Source organism: Nipponia nippon, unplaced genomic scaffold (assembly GCF_047370975.1).
Source record: "Nipponia nippon isolate SJK-2023a ecotype South Korea unplaced genomic scaffold, ASM4737097v1 scaffold_15, whole genome shotgun sequence".
In the NCBI taxonomy this organism is placed as follows: domain Eukaryota; kingdom Metazoa; phylum Chordata; class Aves; order Pelecaniformes; family Threskiornithidae; genus Nipponia; species Nipponia nippon.
The window spans coordinates 6,530,852-6,550,167 of record NW_028262331.1 but is presented as its reverse complement, the minus strand read 5'-3'; the positions used below and the strand labels follow the sequence as shown (position 1 = coordinate 6,550,167).

The 19,316-nt window shown below is 47.1% G+C and overlaps 1 protein-coding gene across 4 annotated transcripts in view; it reads left to right on the top strand.

Annotated features, from left to right (window-relative positions):
• SSH2 (slingshot protein phosphatase 2) overlaps positions 1 to 19,316 on the top strand; it is a 104,199-nt gene that overhangs the window by 68,444 nt on the left and 16,439 nt on the right. For 3 of the 4 annotated variants that reach the window (XM_087751967.1, XM_087751968.1, XM_087751969.1), the window contains 8 exons: positions 3,965 to 4,029; positions 8,849 to 8,970; positions 11,419 to 11,487; positions 12,273 to 12,338; positions 13,508 to 13,702; positions 15,556 to 15,649; positions 15,775 to 15,903; positions 18,761 to 18,807. In XM_087751967.1, the coding sequence (XP_087608093.1) occupies positions 3,965 to 4,029; positions 8,849 to 8,970; positions 11,419 to 11,487; positions 12,273 to 12,338; positions 13,508 to 13,702; positions 15,556 to 15,649; positions 15,775 to 15,903; positions 18,761 to 18,807 (787 nt within the window). Of the gene's footprint in view, positions 1 to 3,964; positions 4,030 to 8,848; positions 8,971 to 11,418; positions 11,488 to 11,852; positions 12,035 to 12,272; positions 12,339 to 13,507; positions 13,703 to 15,555; positions 15,650 to 15,774; positions 15,904 to 18,760; positions 18,808 to 19,316 lie in introns of those variants that run through there. The other variant, XM_087751970.1, reaches the window with a different exon arrangement.

Below are 19,316 nucleotides of genomic sequence, written 5' to 3'. Positions count from 1 at the left end.
ACCATCAGACTGTCGTCCAGTTCTACACCCAGCAGTTACCTACCTGATGAGTGGTCCACCTCAAAATCTGTTTACAAACATCTTTACAGAAAGAGTTTAAGTCAAAAGGCAATTAATTACATACTTCCACTCAGACATAGTACAAACAGTACCCAAATTGCTTTGAATGAGATACATTAATTACCAGATTACCAAAAGAAAATAAATTGTTCTGAAACTTAATTTAAAGCTGGACTTTCTGGTTGAGACTGACGTGAAATGGTCTTCAGCGTGAAAGTAGAGTCAGCAGTCTTTTAAAAGTTTATCTTGACCTGTCTTGGTTTTTAGTCTCTCCAAAGTCCCCTGCATAACAGAAGCCCAGGTCAGTTGCTGTCTTGGCTTTACCTTGTAGAGGAGAGCCACTGGATGGGTTTCCTTGTGAATCCGTGCAAGGCAGCGCAAACCGCTTTCAGTCTCTCTTGCTGCCTGATCTACTTGCCTACAGCTGACTTACATGAGGTCTGGAGACCTTGGTGGAAAATAGTCGCTTGTCTAATCAGCCCAGAGCTTTTAGAAGCCAGGTTGCCAAGAAAACAAGTCTGGTGTGTTGTAATGCTTACAGCAAGATGTTTTGTATTTAAGAGGCTGGCTTGCCCAAGGGGTGGGATTTTTGTTCTTAGAAGACTCTTTTTATTCCTGTCTCTTCAGCTTATGGGGTGAGATTTAATGAGGCATCAGTACTTGTCCTTTCCTCAGTTTCCCTGCTTGTCAAATGATGTGAATGGTATAGTATTTTTCTTATGGTGCTTGGAGATCTCACTGAAAAGAGACCTTTGTATGAGTGTGCACCATCTTTCTTTTCTGTGAACTTTTCTAACCTACAATGTATGCCAGCAGACCAAGACACCAAGAGATCGGTGTGTCACCTTTCTGAGCAAAACATCTGTGCCACCAAAATTAAAACGGTGATGTAGAGAGTGTGGCTCTGAGAGTTGAACCGGTCATTGGTGGTGGGCTGGCAGAGCGTGCGGCAAAGAAAACTGTCTCCTTTCTTGGACTCTGCTGATCTGGGCTCAACTTGCATTCCCATGTGTGTGTCGTGACTTATCTCTGGCATGCAAAATTAGAAGGGGGGTGGAGAGCGGACATAGCTTTCCAGTATGAAATTGCTGCCTATGGATGCAATAGTGTTTCAAGTGGTTACGAGAACATTTTCTAGGAAGGTTGACTAACCTTCCTGACCTCCCTTTCTAATTCATCAGAGGTGCTAGAATCCAGCATAAAGAGTAAATGTGTAAGAGGAAATAATTAATGCTCACACCCATTTCTTTAATCATATCATCTTCAGCAATGGAAATCACTACTTGGCAGGCTGACTAGATAAGGTACCAGCTGTCCACGCTCCTCGCTGGGCGGTCCTGCGCCCCGTGCTGCCTGGCAAACGGGCTGTGTTCTGTAGGATGGTGGGCTTGCTTTTGCACTCCAACAACGCTGGAGGAGGCCAGAAAAGGATGCAACTTCTCTGGGGCTTTTGCCGTCTCTGGGATACTGTAAATCACTTTTAAGATCCCACTCTAGCTGATGTTTTACACCTAGCCTGCCAGCTCGAAGGAAACAAAAGCATCTGCTCGTTGCTGGACAATATGATAGGAAGCAGCGGTCATGCCATGAATGCCAGCAAAGCCGACAGCTCTTCATAGGACAGGATGCGATATCTTTGTGCTGAGTCTGGCATGCTGAAACCTTTCCTTTGCTTGTTCTTAATCCAGGAAGCTTACAAAATGCCTTGTGTGTTTGGGGCTGAAAATGCTGCGAGTCGATGAAAGCTGGCCAAGGAAGCAATACTTTACTTTGCAGCTCTGGAGCTCCTGAGGCTGGCAGGGCAGGCTGGGGAACAGGGAGGGCTGCAGTAAACTTTCTGAGGAGGAGGGATAGTGGAGCTCCTTGACAGAGCCTTGCAGAAAGGGTTGTCTTAGAAACTTCCTCTCTTTTTTTAAGTATTGAGATAATCCTGTAGTCCTGGTGGTGGTTTTTTTTTAAACTCTGGAAACTTCAGCTTTTAAACTGGTTCCTGATGTTGAATTACTGGCATCAATAAGTGGGAACTGTTAGACTTTGGGGAGGGAAAAACTGAGGTGAAGCATCTTTCATTTCAAGCTGCTTAAGACGTGTGAATGCCTCATGAGTCAAATACTTGCTGGGCTCTTCCAGGCTGCAGGCAGAAGGTGCCACCTAAAGCAGAGGGACCTTTGCCTGTGGAGTCCGGTTCTCGCCGATTCCCACTGCGCTAGCAGCTGAAACTTGCTGGAACTGAGCAGTGTTGCCAAGAGCGTGCACTGGTGTTGACGTGGGGAAATCCTGTCTCCCACTGCACCCCTGGGAGGACAAGCATCCGATGGATGAGCTGGCCTTTCCTATGTTACCTATCTCCCTAAATAACTGCTGTTTGGGGGGCACGTGCCAGCCGCTCCGGCGCTGGGAACAATGTCCTTGGGCAGGAAGTACCTTCAGGTGCTTGTCACCGCTGGTACTTTGTGTGAGACTTCCCTAGCACTGCAGAGTGCCTCAATTTTTCCCACCCCCAGTTAAAAATGCAGTCCCAGGGCATTGACTCATTCTCCATATGCTGAAATGTGTTTCAAGGAGGAAGGAAGGGGAGAGCAGGGAATGCCGTGTCCTGTGTAGCCCACTCCACTTAAGCTTGCCTCTGTCCCCATCAGCAGCCCTTCAGCCCTGCTGTTCCACCAGCTATAAAAGTCATTTGGAAATGAGGTACCATGCTCTCGCTGGGCAGACTTTCCTTTCTTCCCTTTCCCTTCTGTGGCACTTCTGGATGCTGCTCCACGTCCTTATTTCTGAAAGTCGGTGAAATAACATGGATTCTAGCACCACCAATGAATTAGAAAGGGAGGTCAGGACAGTTAATCAGCCTTTATTATTATACAGAAAATGCTCTCATGCTGAATCCTTGCTCCAGCATTCGTGCTCTTCCCTGCAGTGTTGCCTAAACTCAGCCTCCCATCTGTGTGGGAGTGGGAGAGGGTGGAAGAGTTAAAGGCTCCTCTTCTTACCGATCTGTGCCACCCACCTGGCAGCCTTGCACTCTCCCTTCTGGAAATGCAGATTAATTTTCCAGGTAACGATTGAAAAAACAGCCCATTGCTGGAGGTGTTATTGCTTACTGACACTCAGGAGGTAATGTGCTTAGCAGAGGAACTCTTGGCTCTCTACGGGCCAGGGAAGAGTGCTGAGAAGTCAGTGCAGCAGTACCAACAGAAAGGCATCTCACTTGTCTTTCAAATGCTTGCTGCTTTAGGAACCTGGGACACTCAGCTCTTTTTAAGAAGACTTTAAAGTTACTGTGTGACCGTGATTTTTTTTTTTTTTTCCCCCTTCTTTCAGTCTTCCTCAGCCTCACCAGTTAAAGTGTAGCAAGCATTTTCTAGGAAAAATTACGGTTGCTTTATTTTTCAGGTGGCAATTCTTAGCTGCTTTTGGGTGGGGTTGGTACATAAGGTATGTGGGCATGTGCTGCTCTAAGATGGGACTGAATCTCACTTGAAAGGGGATGCTTTTGTCTAGGTAGTAGTTCTGCACTAAGTAGTAAGTTGATGTAAAAGAAATGACAGATTCCTGATTTGAACTGCATGGTAGAATGAGATGTTGAACGATGGGGTGGGGTCCATTTCTACCTAGTTTGCCTTGTCTTTTAAAGGAACAGAGTACGGGAACGCTTTTTACCTCTGTTAAAAAGATAACAGGATTTAGCAGGAGAGAGCATGGTAGGACGGGAGCAGGTGAGCACACGGAGCAAAGAGCAGCTGACTAAGAGATGGAGTTTTGTCATCTCCGAGTGGGTGGAAGTGACAATGCTCACGGTGACGTGTCGGGTTTCTTGGTGGACGTTTGCTCTGGCTGGACAGCCGGGAACTTGCATGTGATTTAAAGCTATTTTTGTGCATTCACCTTTCCTTCTTTCCTGCAGGGGATCTCCAGCAACACCTGCAGGCCATGTTCATACTGCTCCGCCCAGAAGACAACATCAGACTGGTAGGCTGGCTTTTTGCTTATCTGCTGTTAATGAATATAAAGGTTAAGTTCCACTTGACAAATACACATGTGTAGCTCATGAAAGCAGTGGTGCGTGTTCAAGTGGTTTCATCAGCGGGTTTGGGGAGTCTTCTTTGCAACCAGAAAGGTAGAAAAATAGCTAATTATGAAAGGCCTGCTTATTTGGTTGTTCAGTGAGGTAAATTGTATGGCTAGAAGACTGCCTTTGTCTAAACCACGTACTGTGTACTTACGCTCTCAAAAAGTACTGTAATAATTGCCAGAGAAGCTGGGTACGTTTGCTCGGTGTCCTATTTAAATCAAGAGTAGGTGACTTGTGTCTGACCAGCGTGAACACCTGCCCTTCCATGTTAGTTCAGTTGTGTCCTCACTCTGCTCTCCTAACTTGTTGCATCCCAAAAGGCCATGGCTTATCAGGAAGGAGCACGTAGGATCCCCATGTAGCTGTGCACCTATATTGAACCTTGTCTTTCTGCTTTTCTGGGTTGTTGCCCCCTATAATGATGTAATGAAAATCAGGCATTGCTGTTTATAGCATTGATATGCTGTCCTAAAGACCTCCAGAAGCTAAAGAAGAGCAGTGAGGAATTTGCCTAGGACATGTTGAAGTGCTCTACAAGGTCAGGCGTGACTGGAGTGTATCTGTATCTCTCATCACTCGGTAGCCTGAAGTTTCTTTCCTGTGTTGTCTTGGTGCATCTTAGCAACGTATGCCTGAAGTAGGACTGCCAGCATCAGAAGTGTTATTCTGGCACCTCTGGTTTGCTGAATCCTCCTGACCTGTGCTGGAGCTGGACTGATCTTTATAAGTACAGCTAGGAAACAGCCAAGATTACTGTGGAATGCTTTAGCTTTATAAATGACCACCGAAAATAATTTGCCGTAAGCAAACTGAAGGACCTACTCCCAAACTTTGTCAGGGGCACACCTTGCTGTCATTAAAATTTCAGTGAAAGTGATGGGAATGGGGGTTCTTGGCGCTTTTCAGAATCTGAGCCAGGGTTAGAACATTGGAAGCTATTGAACAAGTCATTGTTCAGCAATATCAGTGGCTACATTGTGTGATTTGGGACAAATTAGCCTTAACAGCTGAATAAGGACTTTGTGGGCTGAGACATAAACCCTTTTGTTTGGAGCTGCGTTTGGAATGCTGAAATCTTGCATGAGGTTAAGTTCGATAGTCTACTTGAATTTAATTGATTCTTGACGAACGAAGGGTGTGCAGGGCTGCAATAGACTCTCTCATAAAATAGTAGATACAAATGAGATTAGAAATATAAACAGTACTGAGAGAAACACATTCTCTTCTTGTGTTGGCTGCTGTCATTTGGAGGGCAGACTTCACAGCTCAGAGGGCAGCAGAGGAATCTAATCCTCTATAAACCTACACTTAAAATTTGGAACAACTCTTGTTTCTGTTGGAGCTATTGGCAGACTTTTTTAGCCTTCCATGAGAGCAGGATTAGAGCAATGATACCAGTGTAAGATCAGTAGGAAGGAGAGGAAAATGAGTTAAAAGTGTACAAGCTGATTGAACATATTCCTGTAGCTTAGCAGAGTGGGGACTTGTTCACTTACATGTGTTCAATAATAAAAGACTTCAGAAAGTTGGGCACTTTTTACTTCAAATATCTCAATGAGAAATGTGTTCTTGTATGAAACACCTACTGTCCTGTAGCATGAAAAAGATGAAAGGTCAGCATGAACTTACCTCTTGGAATGTGCTGTTCATAAGGGCTGGTAAAATACCACATCACACTTCTGATGAAACAAGAATGCAGCAGAAGATAAAGTTGGCTTGTGTTTAGGTGAACCTAAAACTAAGGAAAATGTTGCTGGCCCTGAAAGGACTATAGAGAACTTCTTGTTCATGAACAGACTGTAAATAACCTCCCCAAATTGAGGAGAAAGGTAGCTCTGTGTAGATGAGTTGTTGAGAAAGAACCGTCCATCTCATCACAGTCCCTGAAGCTAGGCCATCCTCCCTAGATTGAGTGGGATTTCAAATATCTTCATTTAAAAGGTGTCAGACCACTTCCTTGGTATGCTCCTACTGTTGGGTGAGCATATGAACTAGAGCTTAATGAAAAGGTTAAGAGACCAATTTCTGATTTGATGGACATGTTGGAGCACTAATAGTAACTATGAGGTTGGCTGGTTTAGAATGTCAAGTTTGCTCTTTTATTATTCTAGTAAATTTAACAAAGCACATTATGTGCTCCAGTCGTGGTTCTTTGCTTTGTAGTAAGGGTGTAAGTGTTGGATCTAGAGAGCCACAACAAGCCATGCCCTGTTTCTCTTAATTGGTCCTCTGAAAATCCCACCCCAGTGACTTGAAGCTACGTGACCTTTGGCCACTGTTTGTCTAGCCATGTTCTAAAGCATCTTGCATTAAGACCACACTTCCCATTGCTGCTAGCCAAATTGGTTTAGCAAAGTAAGTTAGATTATGTTAATCCTCCTGCTGCTGGACTGTCCTCAAGAGAAGCAGAACAGAGCTCGCGTGTGGATGCCCCGGACACAGGGCAGCTGTTGTCCGCCTGCTCCCGTTTTAGGCAAGTCTTTGTTTCTGTTTGATGTTTGGTTCCTAATGTAGATAATGACTTTAACCACCAAGACCTTGGTGATTGCTTGCTCTTCTAGGTTGAAGAGCACCCTTTCTCTTTTGCTACAAGTGGTTAGTTGTAGCAACAGCTGTCTTTGGCAGAATTCACACCTTGAAGGCCTAACCACTTTGATCCTCTGTGTTTCCAAAGGAATCTCAATGACTCAAGGAGGAAGAAGGAGAATAAGGCTGGTTTTAGCATGACTTGTCCTAAAGAGATGGGGTGGGGCACAGTCTCTCGCTGTACAGAGCATGTCTGTCTGCTGGCATCAGCATTTGAGTAGTTTCTGTTAGTCTTTGGTCCCACTGGACAAGTCTAGAAGACGTGGTCAACACCGTCTCCTGCCTGCACTTGCTATTCCGCCCCCATCACTAGAGCTGCTGCTCCCTGCAATGCCACTGGGAAGCTTTTCCTGCCACTCTCAGCATAGTGTCCTGCGATAGAGCACTCCGGTGAAATGGCGAGCTCTGTTGTGACTGCCGTGCGCTGTTTTAACCTTTTTTGTAGACTCTGCCACATCTTTGTGGCGGAGACTTACTGGCTAGTGGGCAGGCAAGGTGTGAGGAGGTCAGAGTGGGCTTCCTCTAAGCAAGGAGGTGCCATTCTGGCCTCAAGACCAAGTTAGAAAGAGCTACAGGAGCATATTGGGAAAAGCAGCCTACTCTTGAGACATCCCACACAATAGTTATTTTGTGAGCTTTTTTTTAAAGGATAAAATGACTGTTTAAACTGGGCTCTCTGAACTCCTGTGGGCCACCAGGAAGCGTCTACGCAAGCAGTGGCTTGGGAGGGCTGCTGGTGTTTGAGGAATCGAGGTTCAGTTTGTGAAGGATGTCAAACACCGCTTCGAGCTTCAACCGTTGGGTTGTGAGGAATTCGGCAGCTGGATCCCATCACAGCAGGCAGGTGTCTGTCTGCAGCATGGGGCAAGGCTGGGCTGTGACAGTTCCCTCTCGCCCGTGTTTGCTCTCTGCAGGCCCTGCTCAAAGTTCAAGAAGCAGTTTAACAATAAGGTAAACACTGAAGCCAGACAGCGTCTTGGGGTTGGATTAGGCCGTCCAAAGTTAAGATTCAGTATACATAATTAAGACACTTCCTTTCTAGGGATGTCATAGTTTCTCTAGTTGGGATCCTGTGACTAAAGTAACTGCAAATGGCTTGGAACAGAGTCCAAAAAGTGTTGCAAGTAAAGGCTGCCTGCTGCAGATGTGTATAGGCAAAACCTGCAACGCTGGGCTCCCTTCCCTGGGCTCCTCGCTAACCAGCAGTCTGTCTGTAAGAAGACTTGCTGGAGTCACTTCAGTTCTCGCTTCCTCGTGGCTTCTGGAGGAGCGTTACGCTTCAGTGTAGCCTTTCAGGAGCTTCAGTGTTGGTCTGACACTCACAATTTAACTCCGCAGCTGCTTTCTGAATGCTGTCAGTAGTATTTGATTTGGGAGCGTTTGGAGTGAGATTCAGGCATCCCCCAGTCCTGCTAGATCTCTTTTTTTGACACTGGGGTGCATGTAGTTGTGGTAGAAGCAATGAAGCACGACTTTCACCTCTTCCGAGCAATCCAAATCCAACCATGGGTACGCTTTAGTAATAGGGAAATCTTTTCCTGCCAGCTGTAAGGCAGTAGGGTTGCTTCTGCACTGGGGAAGTTGCTAGAAAAATTCCAAGGACCAGCAGGAAGCCACATATCAGTCAGATCCTAGTCGTCCAGCTGTCTGGGAAGTTGGTGGAAACAGTCTTGTTGGAGCTTATTGTGGCACATCGTAGTTTAAAGGAAAGCTCTAGCTCTTTGGACGAAGCCCTCTGAGAGGTGAAGAGCAGGTTCAACACCCATCCGTCTCGCTGAACGTGTAACGCTCCATGAAGCTCACTAGGCTGGGACCGGTCAGAGGACTGTGGCGGCCAGCCTCGTAGGCTGCTGTTTAAACACAGCCTCAGTGGGACAGAGCAGGCCTGCAGCAAGGTGTGCAGAAGGCACCCCAAGCATGCCAGCTGTTGAGGAAAGCATTGTGTGCGAGAGCGTGAGTCGCTTCTCCCTCTTCTGCTGGTCACCCGGCTGAGAGGTACGGGCCATCCGTACTAGTGCAAACTGCATCACTGCTTCTGCGCCTGTCACTCAGCATGAAAAGGTGGCTTGTAAAGGTAATAGCGTGTGTTTTGCTGGCTGCACTGCTGATCTATCCCCTTCCTTTCCGCAGGCTGTAAGACTGGAAAGTACCTACCAGAACCGCACTAGATACATGGTGGTAGTGTCCACCAACGGCAGACAAGACACCGAAGAGAGCATTGTCCTTGGAATGGATTTCTCTTCCAATGACAGGTACTCACAGTGTCCGGGTGGGGGAAGTCCTTGTGTTCACCCCCGTGTCGAGTCAAGTGTAGAAACCACTGCCTGGTGTCCATGCTTTCTGGGGATAGACTGCTTCAGATTTTCTAGCCTAACACCTTTCTTGAGATCTAGAATTCCCTTTTTATTTCTTGAAAGCAGGTGGCAAATGGGAAGGCAACAGCTCAGGTCAGCATTTCCTCCATTCCTCCGAGCCTCAGGCTTCTGTTAAGTGCCTTAAGTGTCTCTGAATGGCGAGATCCCTAAGCCCTGCATCTGCACACCAGAGACAGGGACAACTGGCATGCAAAGAAGCACGGAGCTGCAATTAGTGAAGCTGGACATCAGGGTTCAGGAGAGCAGCTAATAAGAAAGTGACTGTCAGGCAGCCCCTTGCCAAGGTCGTGGCACAGAGGGCCTGATGGGAATGTCAGGGTTGCTGATGGCGGATCTTACACAATGTGTGCTCTCCCCAGACATCAGTATGTCATCAGGGTTTAGTGCTTTTGCATCATTCATTTAAATTGCTGCTGGCCTCTCCAAAAGGCTGCAGAATGCAGCTGGGAAGCAGCTTTTACTGCTGGAGTGACTGTAAGCCAGGATGCAGCACCCGCAGCAGCTTCACGGGCAGAAGCTTCAAGTTTAGAAAGGGACACTAGGCACGTTGGAGAGGGCATGGAGGCACATGGCTCTTTTAAAGGGTTGTAAGTAAGTCTTGGCCTATGCAGGGAAAGAAAAACCTGGATATGCAAACCATTTTGGAAGGTTTCATACACATGCTTAGTTCTAGCACAACTGCTACAGGAATGAGTCTTGCTACTGACCCTACTCGGTAGAAATTACTTTCAGGTAGTTAGCAGGGTCACTAGAAAATCTTTTTGAACTGTTTGGCTAAGAAATGGCCTTCCAAACAGCCTGCTGATCACAACAGCCACCACGCTTACTTTCAAGTGGCTTGATTTGGATGCGTAGCTCAAGTGATGCCTGCTAAAAAGGGGGACCAGCTTGATGCTGCCACTGGTTCCTGGCTCCCTTCTTGTGCATGTGTGCGCAGCTGTAGCTCAGAGATGCTCCTGCGGTAGGGTAAGAATAACTTGTCCTTGCACAGGTTGGTGTGAGGTTGGAGCTTGCTATTGGCTGTGGTATACCAGCATAGCCACCTTTGATAACTGAGAGCTCACTGGTATTTAGTCTCTAATAACATAGCAGGGTCGTTTTAGCTTTCTGCTAGAGTTACTCAGGTTCTGGATGGTCAGTCTGATACACCCTCCCCTAGCCCACTTGGTATTTATAACTCAATGTAGACTTGTTGCTATGGTCTCTGATAAGCGCTTGCTGAACAGTATCACTAAAAATACCCTGGCCACCTTGGGAAGCCTTTTAAAAACACATCTTTCCATGAGCTCATCTCATGTTGTCAACAGAAATAGCTGCGTGCTGCAGTGTCTCCTTGTGCTGGGCACCAGTCGCTCCGAGGCGTGTGTGTTTACAGGGCTTCATGTCTGCTGACCCTCTGAAGCCTCGAGTCTCGCTCTCTTCCCCCACTTCTCATGAGCTGCAGAGACTGACGGGGGTGTTAGGGCTTGTGGAAATTTGAGCGCGGTTAGTGCAAAGTATAAGAACGGGAGGCAGTTGAATCCTATTCTTCTTCAAGATGCTGCTTTGATTATGGACCGATTTTACAGCTTTATGAGATTCAGCTTTTTTATTTGACAACCTGGTGCAGGTTGTGTTGGGGTTCCCCCACCCCTGCCTTTTTTCCATTGCTTGACTTCTGCTTTTAACTTGGCTTTTTGCTCAGCCTTACAGAAAGCAGGTGACTGTGAGGGCAAAAAGGTCAAAGCAGCTGAGAGAGGAGTGGGATTGCCAAAAGGTGTCTGTCTCCGCTGGCTGTTTTGCTCATCCTTGAGGTGTGGGAGGGAGAAGAAGGGGCAGGAGTCAACAACGGGTGATAGGCTGTGATTGCTAACCTACCATGCTGCCAGTCACCCTGCTATTACACTAAACTGATCCAAGTTCCCAGCAGCTGTGGCTGAGGGACAAACAAGAAAACAAAGCTGTGGATTGCAAAATCAGAGCTAGAACCAAACCACTTGAGCCCGAGAGGGACTAATCTGTAAAGAAAGCCTTGAGCTCACTGAAGACTGTGAGCCCCCTCTGACCTTGCGCACAAAGCTTGCTGCTTCTGAATCCTGTTTGCTCTTCTCCTGGGCGTAAGTTAACCCTTTAAGCTTGCTTGAAAGAGTATTGCTGTACCCTGTATCTGGTTAATGATCCTTGCCAGACACCTGTAGAACAACACCGGCTCTGTTTGTCCCTGAAGCAACATTGGGGTTTTTCATTTTTTTCTAATGAGTGCAAACATCTGCAACAGTTGCTGTGAAATTAGAATAACAGCGTGGTGCTGTAGTAGATGAGCTGACCTTCTCTTTCTTACTACAGTAGCACTTGTACAATGGGCTTGGTGCTGCCGTTGTGGAGTGACACCTTGATCCACCTGGATGGGGATGGGTGAGTGTCTTTTGTATGTTCTAGGTCAATAGCAGAGGGTCTCCCTGTGTTAGCTTACAGCATGGTATATGGAGAAGGATTCAAATGATTGCAGAGCCCTAACAGGTCCAGCAGACCTCCTGCTGTTGACCTGTATCGGGTTAGTAGGCTCAAGGCCCTAAATCACAGTGGTTGTGGCAGGGAACACACCAATAATTGACTTACCTGTGAATAAACACACACTGAGACGGTGGCTCGTGTGTGTGTGTTTAAGCTGGAGTAAAGGAGCTTTTACTGGTGAGTGGGTGGGTAGTAAAAGCTCCTTAAAGGGATCCTATTATGTGTTCCTCCATCACGCTTGCAGCAGGCAGCGTTCGGCTGAACATAAAATAAGAATGATGTTTCTCTGCCAAATAGACACCTGACTTGCAGACTTCTGTTTGTGCCAGTTACAAAGGCTGTCCAGCGCAGCGCATGGAATGACTTTTCTTTCCTTGGTAGCTGCCCCAGGATCACTTTAGCTGGACTCTGTTGCTCCCAGCTGTGGCACTGAATTTGTGTTGCCAAGGTAAACAGCACAGCCCAGCACTGTCCCAGTGTCGTAGTTTTGTTCCCGAACAGCAGCTGCTTTAAAAAGTTATCTTAGAGCTTTTAGCGTGCTATTTTGATCTATTCACTAGCTGAACTCAGCAATGTATGCGTAGGGCTACTCCTTTGCTGTTCTAACGTGCTACAAACTATCAGTTATTAACTGAAAAGTTGCTTTTGGGACACATTTTTTACTGTGCCTTTTTTCCTCTCTCCAGAGGGTTCAGCGTATCGACAGATAACAGGGTTCATATATTCAAGCCAGTGTCTGTACAGGCAATGTGGTAAGTACTTACGATAATCTGTCCCAGTGATCCTTTTTCCAAGGTGTTTTGGCTGCTTGAGCTTTTAAAAAGCAGGTGCTGCTTTGCATTATTGGTGTCTTGAGACCTACTCAAGCAGCCAGAAGTCTCCTTTCAGAGACAGGGAAGGAAGTTTGATACCAAAGAAAAAAACCATGCAAGTGCTGGTATACAGCAGTGAGTTTATAATACTGCTGCAGCTGCACCTTCGTCTCAGCTGGGGGCAGGAAGGAATAGGGTAATTTTCCTTGCAAAGGGCTGTTGCTTTGAATCTCTCCAAAGCAGAATTGCTTTGAGCACGTGTTTGAAATACTTTTTTTTTTTTTTTAAATTTGTCATAAATAAGGAAATACACACTGTGCATATTTTAGGAGTCTGTCTCCAGTGAGACATGTTCATTGTGATAGTGAGAGAGAAGCTGCCTGCATTTTTCTTTCCTTTTAGGGTGGCTCATGTAAGAATGTAGTGGCCATGAAAGTATTTCTGGCTCAAGCTTCTTTGCATTGCAGGAATACATCACCTGTCAGGGTGTCATGCTACTGTGTCACCCCAGTGATTTTGACCTGGATCCTTCTGATCCCAGTCAAAGATTTAAAACAAGCTAAAAATAGGAGAGGGGGATTTGTTTCCCAGCAGCAGCTGAAGAAACTTCTGACATCCCTCGTGCAGTGAGAGAGGGCAGACACCTAAACACCTCAGTGAAGTCCTAAGCCCTTGGTTGTGCAGTTCTCCATGTCTTATTCCTGGGTGTCCCTGCCCTGTACACAGGGGAGCTGATGGCACAGTAGGAGCTGTCAAAGCACCCTGTCTTGGACAAGAACTCTGTGCATCTTATTTATGGCTTAGGTAGTTGTAGGAGTTTTTGGAGCCAGAGACACAGGTGCCTCTGCCCTCTGAATTGTGGGCACCTTCACTGCTATCCAGGCTTGTCTTGGCATACTTCAGTTAAGACATGCAAGCTCTTGCAACGTGTGGTTATCCACACCCTTGCAGGACAGCCTCCTGCTTGGTGCCAGAGGCTGTTGCGTATAGCACCGGGGTTTGTACCAACCGATGGGACGTGAGCAGCATCCTGGGTTTGGCTGCTGCTTTGTGCTCGATACCAGCCTGGGGAAGAAATTCTAATCCCGCAAGTATTTTTCCCTTTCTAGGTCTGCTCTGCAGAGTCTACATAAGGCTTGTGAGGTGGCACGGAGCAACAATTACTACCCAGGGAGCCTCTTCCTCACGTGGGTCAGTTACTATGAAAGCCATATCAACTCCGATCAGTCGTCAGTCAACGAGTGGAATGCCATGCAAGATGTCCAGTCCCACCGGCCCGACTCGCCTGCCCTCTTCACAGATGTGTAAGTTAGTCTGGCTCTGCTGAGCCCAAGTGTTTGGCTGTCAAGTACTGCAGTCTCCAAATGAGGAGAGAGTTTCCACAAGAGATTGCTCTTAGGTATTAATGAGGAGAGGTTTCCTGTTCCAGGTAATAAGCGGATCCCTACTTAGGTAAACACCAGCACTGGAAGTTTAGCCCTCTTGGGGCTCCCTTGCATCTCCTCCAGCCTCTGTTTTCAGTCTAGTTGTTTATCTTTGGCTTTAGGCTTGCAGATCTTTACTTCTGCAAGGTAAGTCCTGTGTTACTAGTGAGAGAGGTGTGGTGTGTTCTAGTACCTAGGCCTTCCTCTTTGCTGGTTTTGTCCTCTGGTTTCCAGGCCTGGTGTCTCCTGGAAGGAACAGCTTTCTCTGGACTTTGCTCTTATGCTGGCATGTATCTGAGTACGTGTTTAGAGTAACATGGTCTTTTTTTCCTTATTCAGTTCATTTTGCTGTAAAGTGAAGTGTTTATGTACAGACTTCTGAGACTGTGAGCTCAGAAGCATCCTCGTAGGAGTCCATCTGATAGACCAAAGAATGGCGACAAAGAGCAGTGCAGTTTTTCATCGTTCTGAGGAGCTCTGCAAGTGTGGAACAGGGCAATGTATAGGTCCCAAGCTGTCTCCAGCTAAACGCTTGGATGTCTGGTGATACATGGTCCAAAACAGTGGTTGAGGTAGATAGGTAGACACTTTGGAAAGGCAAAATGTATAGACTGTATCAACATTCAAGGTTTACAAGCCCTGTAATTAGTAGTTGCTGATGGTACTGATACCATATAACCTCAAAGGTAGTCTGTGTCCAGATGTGATGCTAGGTGTGAGGGCTTGTAGTAGAGGGCCCGGTTTGTAGTAGAAGAAATGGCTTCACTAGCCCCAGCTGCTTTCCCAGTATAATAGTGCCATGGGTTGATTTATGGTCTCAGGTATTTCCTGTTGCTGGAGGTCAGTGAGTGAATAATAATGCTAAGCAGTTGTTCAGCTATGAACAAGTCTTCACACTTGATTGTTTTTTAATGTACAAGGAGGGTGGCTGAAAAGTTTTGGCAGGCTGTCAGATTAATATTCCCTTGTAGCTTTTCATATATAAATTTTATGTAACACACCCTTTCCCTGGTGGCAGCAGTTGAATGGTTTCCTGGGGACACCTAGAGAGCATTCTCTCAACTGAGTCCTGAAATAATGCGTGAGGTTAAAAGGACCAGGAACTTCCATGATTTTTATTTGTGAACCACCAGTTGGACACTTGTAAGGCAGAGAAGTGTCTGTGCAGTCGCCATCCTGGCAGCCTTCCAGCGAAACGGAAAGGTGGTGCGAGATGTTACTGCTGGGTCCCTTATAAAGATGATGGGTGAGACAGCTCTGTGCTGCTCCTCTGTTGCAACTTCCCCTGGTGTTAGTCAGGCTATTTTTGCAGCTGGTGATAAGGCCTCTGGCAGCAGAGGCTGGAGGAATGCACAGAGGCTTAGCTGCCCTCATCTCTCCATGTAAGGAGCTTTGGAGCTGTTACCTTTCCAGGAAAGGTAGGGGGGAGGCTTAGATATTGCTCCAGAGAGTATAATGCAGCCTTCCCAATTTAAATTTTACCAAATACCAGAGGTTCTCTGGATGACTACAACGGATTAGGAGCATTCAGTTGATCTCTTTCATATACAACTGGGAATCTAAACTGGGCTTTACAGTCACCTGAATTCCCTCCAGCTGAGGATGTGCTTGGGGGAAGTAGTGCGAGTATCTGAGACTCTGCAGAGTATCCAGTCTATACAATACCTGTTTAAAAAGTGCCATGAGTCCAGTTTGTTTCCCCTCCCAGTGACTCCGTTGCTTTCTTCTGACAGCCCAACTGAGCGGGAACGCACAGAACGGCTAATTAAGACCAAGTTAAGGGAGATCATGATGCAGAAAGATTTGGAGAACATCACTTCAAAAGAGGTGAGTGGTGAGGGAGCAGCACTGGAAGTGCTGTTGTGCAAACTGGAGAGCTCTGTACTTTACGCTGTGAAGAAAAGCTAGAACAAAAACTTCACATGGCTTCCTTGTGTTCCTTCTCCACCCAGATACGCACCGAGCTGGAGATGCAGATGGTGTGTAACCTGCGGGAGTTCAAAGAGTTCATTGACAATGAAATGATAGTGATCCTTGGCCAGATGGACAGCCCCACACAGATATTTGATCATGTCTTTTTGGTAAGTCTAACAGCGAATTCAAGAGTAAATATGCCTAACGCTTCTCACTATGTCTTGGTTGACACAGGGTCCTCTGGAGGAACTTAAAGGAACTCTGAAGGAGAGATTAGCTGATCCTGGGGTCACATACTCTTAAGCAAGACACTAGAGCTGCCTGGCTTCTTGGCTGTACTAAACTTTGCCATACAACACCAGCCAAGCTGTAGGCCCTGTCACTAGAGGATGGAAGGGAAAAAGTCTTAATTCTAACTACTTTTCAGGCTGTTTCCATTGATGTAAGACCAGTTTTGTAGCTTTAACCGTCCAGGGTACCCACATGCCAAGTTCTTGGAGTATACGTGTGTTTGGGAAGGGCATAACTACAGCAAAGAGGGAGGGGAGCTGTTGGGGAGAGCTGTGTAGCATTCAGATGGAATGACACTCTTGTAACGTGGAAAGCTCTGAGTTCATGTGATCCAGGAGGAACAGAGGAGCTTAACAAAGAATCCTGGAGATAAGTCACTTAAGGAAACATAAACATTTTGCCTTTTAATGTTTTGCTTGCTTAGTTGCCTTCCATTGCTGCTGGGGCCTGTCTTAATTACTGCACCTCCTTCTGGTGAGTCAGTGCTCCGCTGGATTTCCCAGCCCTGAAGCAACGGACGCAGGTTTGGTTGGGCTGTCTCGCCTATGAGCTTGGCTCAACTTTAAACAAAGCCGTTCCTCTTGGACCAGCTGGTCTTTCCAAATGGAGAGGGCCTCTCCCAGCCTCCTGAAGCTTAGTGCCGTGGCTCAGAAGGGATGGTGTGTGTTAATGTGAGCGTTCCTGAGAAATTGTGGTGGAGTAGAGCCAGGAAACTTAAAGTACCTCCGATGTAATGGATTTTTTTTTGCAGACTGTGTCCTCCGAAGAGAGAGACCTGTTACAGGCTTATAGTGATAGTCAAAAGCAGTACAGGCGGTTCGGTCCGCTGCAGGGCTTGGAGTCTTGGCTCTGAGTGCGTGTAATGAGAGTAAGACCTTTAAAATAAGGCTTGCAGGCAGCACCAGGAGAAGAGCTGTGGTTTAATGTGTGGAATAGAAGTATTTGTAAAGCAGCTCTCTGTGGTGAGGAGCAATGCTGCTGGGGCTGGGCACCAGCTTAATTCAGGAGCGTATATACTGCAAGGCAAAGTCGTACAGTGAAGTCTCTGGAAGGCATGGAGCTGTTTCCTTTCAGGTGGAGGCAAGAGCCCTGTGGGATCCCACCCAGGGAGTGCTAAAATAACTAAGCAGGAAATAAGAGACCTTGGTGATTGTGGATGAAAGGATAGGAGAAAAGGCTTTCACCACTGCAGCATTGTTCTCCATACCTGTGGAAGCTGGTGGTTCCTAGGCCTGAATTAAATTATTCTTCCTTGGCCAGAAGGAGACAACATGAAGCTAACTAAGTCAGGGGGGCTAAGGTAAATACAGCAGGGATCAAAATATGTTTGTTGGCAGATACTGAATAGCAAGAGCCCACATAGTCCTTCAGATCGTGCACAGCTCTGGACTTTGCTGGGATTGACCCGATCTGTGGCTGAAGGCAATGGATTCTGTTGAAATCTGGGCTACCGTGACATGTAATGTTTGCCCCTTTATTCTGGTTGAAATTCAAAGTCCCATCTGTGCTGAACCCTTGAATGGTGTCCTCATTATGATGATTTCTCTTAGGAAGTAGTTCAGTTTGGGAAGAACCAGCTGCTTTTTCTTTGTTGTATTCCTGAATTGTCAAGACAAGACAACAGACTTGTCCCCGGTAGCTACCAGAATAGTAACGCAGCCCTTTCCTTTGCGTGTGCCTCTAGACGCAGGCTGTGAGCACTCAGGGCTTTTCTGCAAGCACTGTCATGGGCGCAAGTGCGTGCCTGTGAGTCAGAGCTCTTGGAGCTCCCCCATCTCAGACACGGGGTGCCCATGCACGCTTTCTGGGGCAAGCAGCAACCCATCCTCTGCGTGGACACTGCTTTGACTGCAAGACTGGGAGGTTCTCGCTCTCAGGCTTGACTGGGTTTGCAGGCAGGCAATGGGCATGCTTCAAGGGCCGGCTCGCCCTGGCTGTGCCTCTCCTGGCCCTGGGGCGATGTGGAAGCCTGTGCCACGGGAGCAGCCAGGAGCAGTGCTGTTCTGCTGGTGATGGTAGTGCTGCCGGGGTCCCTCTTGCTTACTCCTTCATCTGAATCATCTTCCGATGTAGGAGCTATTTTAGGGCAGGGAAGCAGATAGCTTGTGCACCTTAATTTTTGAAGGAAGGTTTTGAATGGTTTTGTCCTCAGGGTTTGTGCTCAAGCAGGAAGCAAGCAGCTTGGAGGCCCTGTGTGTGCTGCAGAGAAGAGGGTTAGCTAGCCAGGGTTAAATGTGTGTGTTTCTCGGCTCACACAGGCTTTGAACGTGGGGAAAAGAGGTGTAACCCAAGTGAGCTTACAGTGTTGCTGCCTTTGATGTGTGAGATGGGTGTTTCATCTATAAAGAGCACCTGGATCGTTTTTAAACGCAGGCAGTCTCTCTTCTGCGGGGTAGAGCTGGCAGAAGCCTCCAGGGAAAGGGTGGAGTGGTCTCGTCTTTGCTGAGGTGGTTTTGTCAGCGGTTTGCAGGAAGTGCCAGCGTATGGTGCTGGCTCCTGCTTTGCAGAGCTGCATGTTGTTTCAGAATACATCTGGTTAATGGGGCGAGATAAGGTGCTGAACATCAGCCCTGTTACTACTCTTCTGTGTATCCCTTTACTCAAACCCTGCTCTCCAACACTTGGCTGGCCAGCTTCCTCCTCCAGTTCACTGGTCACAATCCCTCCCTCCATCGGTTGTCTGGCCATGCCTTCCTTCTAGCTGATGTGTCCCTATGCATGTTTTCCCTGCAGGGCTCGGAATGGAATGCCTCCAATTTGGAAGACTTGCAGAACAGAGGGTAAGTAGCTTCAGGCCATCAGCTTAAAAGCAAGAGCCTGGCCTCAACACTTGCCTACGCAACAAACTGCTCCATACCTTCTGTGTAACCTGAGTCTTACTAAAGGGTTTGCAGATCTGAACAAGCTCTTGCTTCCTCCAATCTCCGCATCCCACAAACAGGCACCCTAAAGTAAAAGAATTTTGTTCCCTGACCTTGACTGACATCCCCTTGGCAAACAAAGGCAGGCAGCAATCTCATACCTATAAGTAGCAAAAAGCTACAATTACTTAGCTGGATGCTGCGTAGTTGGCTCTGTGCCCTCTGCTCCAGCCCGTTGTTCTGGACTGAGGTCTCATGATTACAGAGGCCCTTTGGAGTCTGGACCTCCGGACTGCAGCAGGAAGGAAAATATGTAAAAAGAACATTTGTTGCTTTGAGTGAGGCCCAGTAGGAAGGAAAGTCCTGTAGCTCTCGGGCTTAGCAGTGATGGGTTCCTCTGTCTCCTGCCCTTTCAGGCTTAAGCTTAC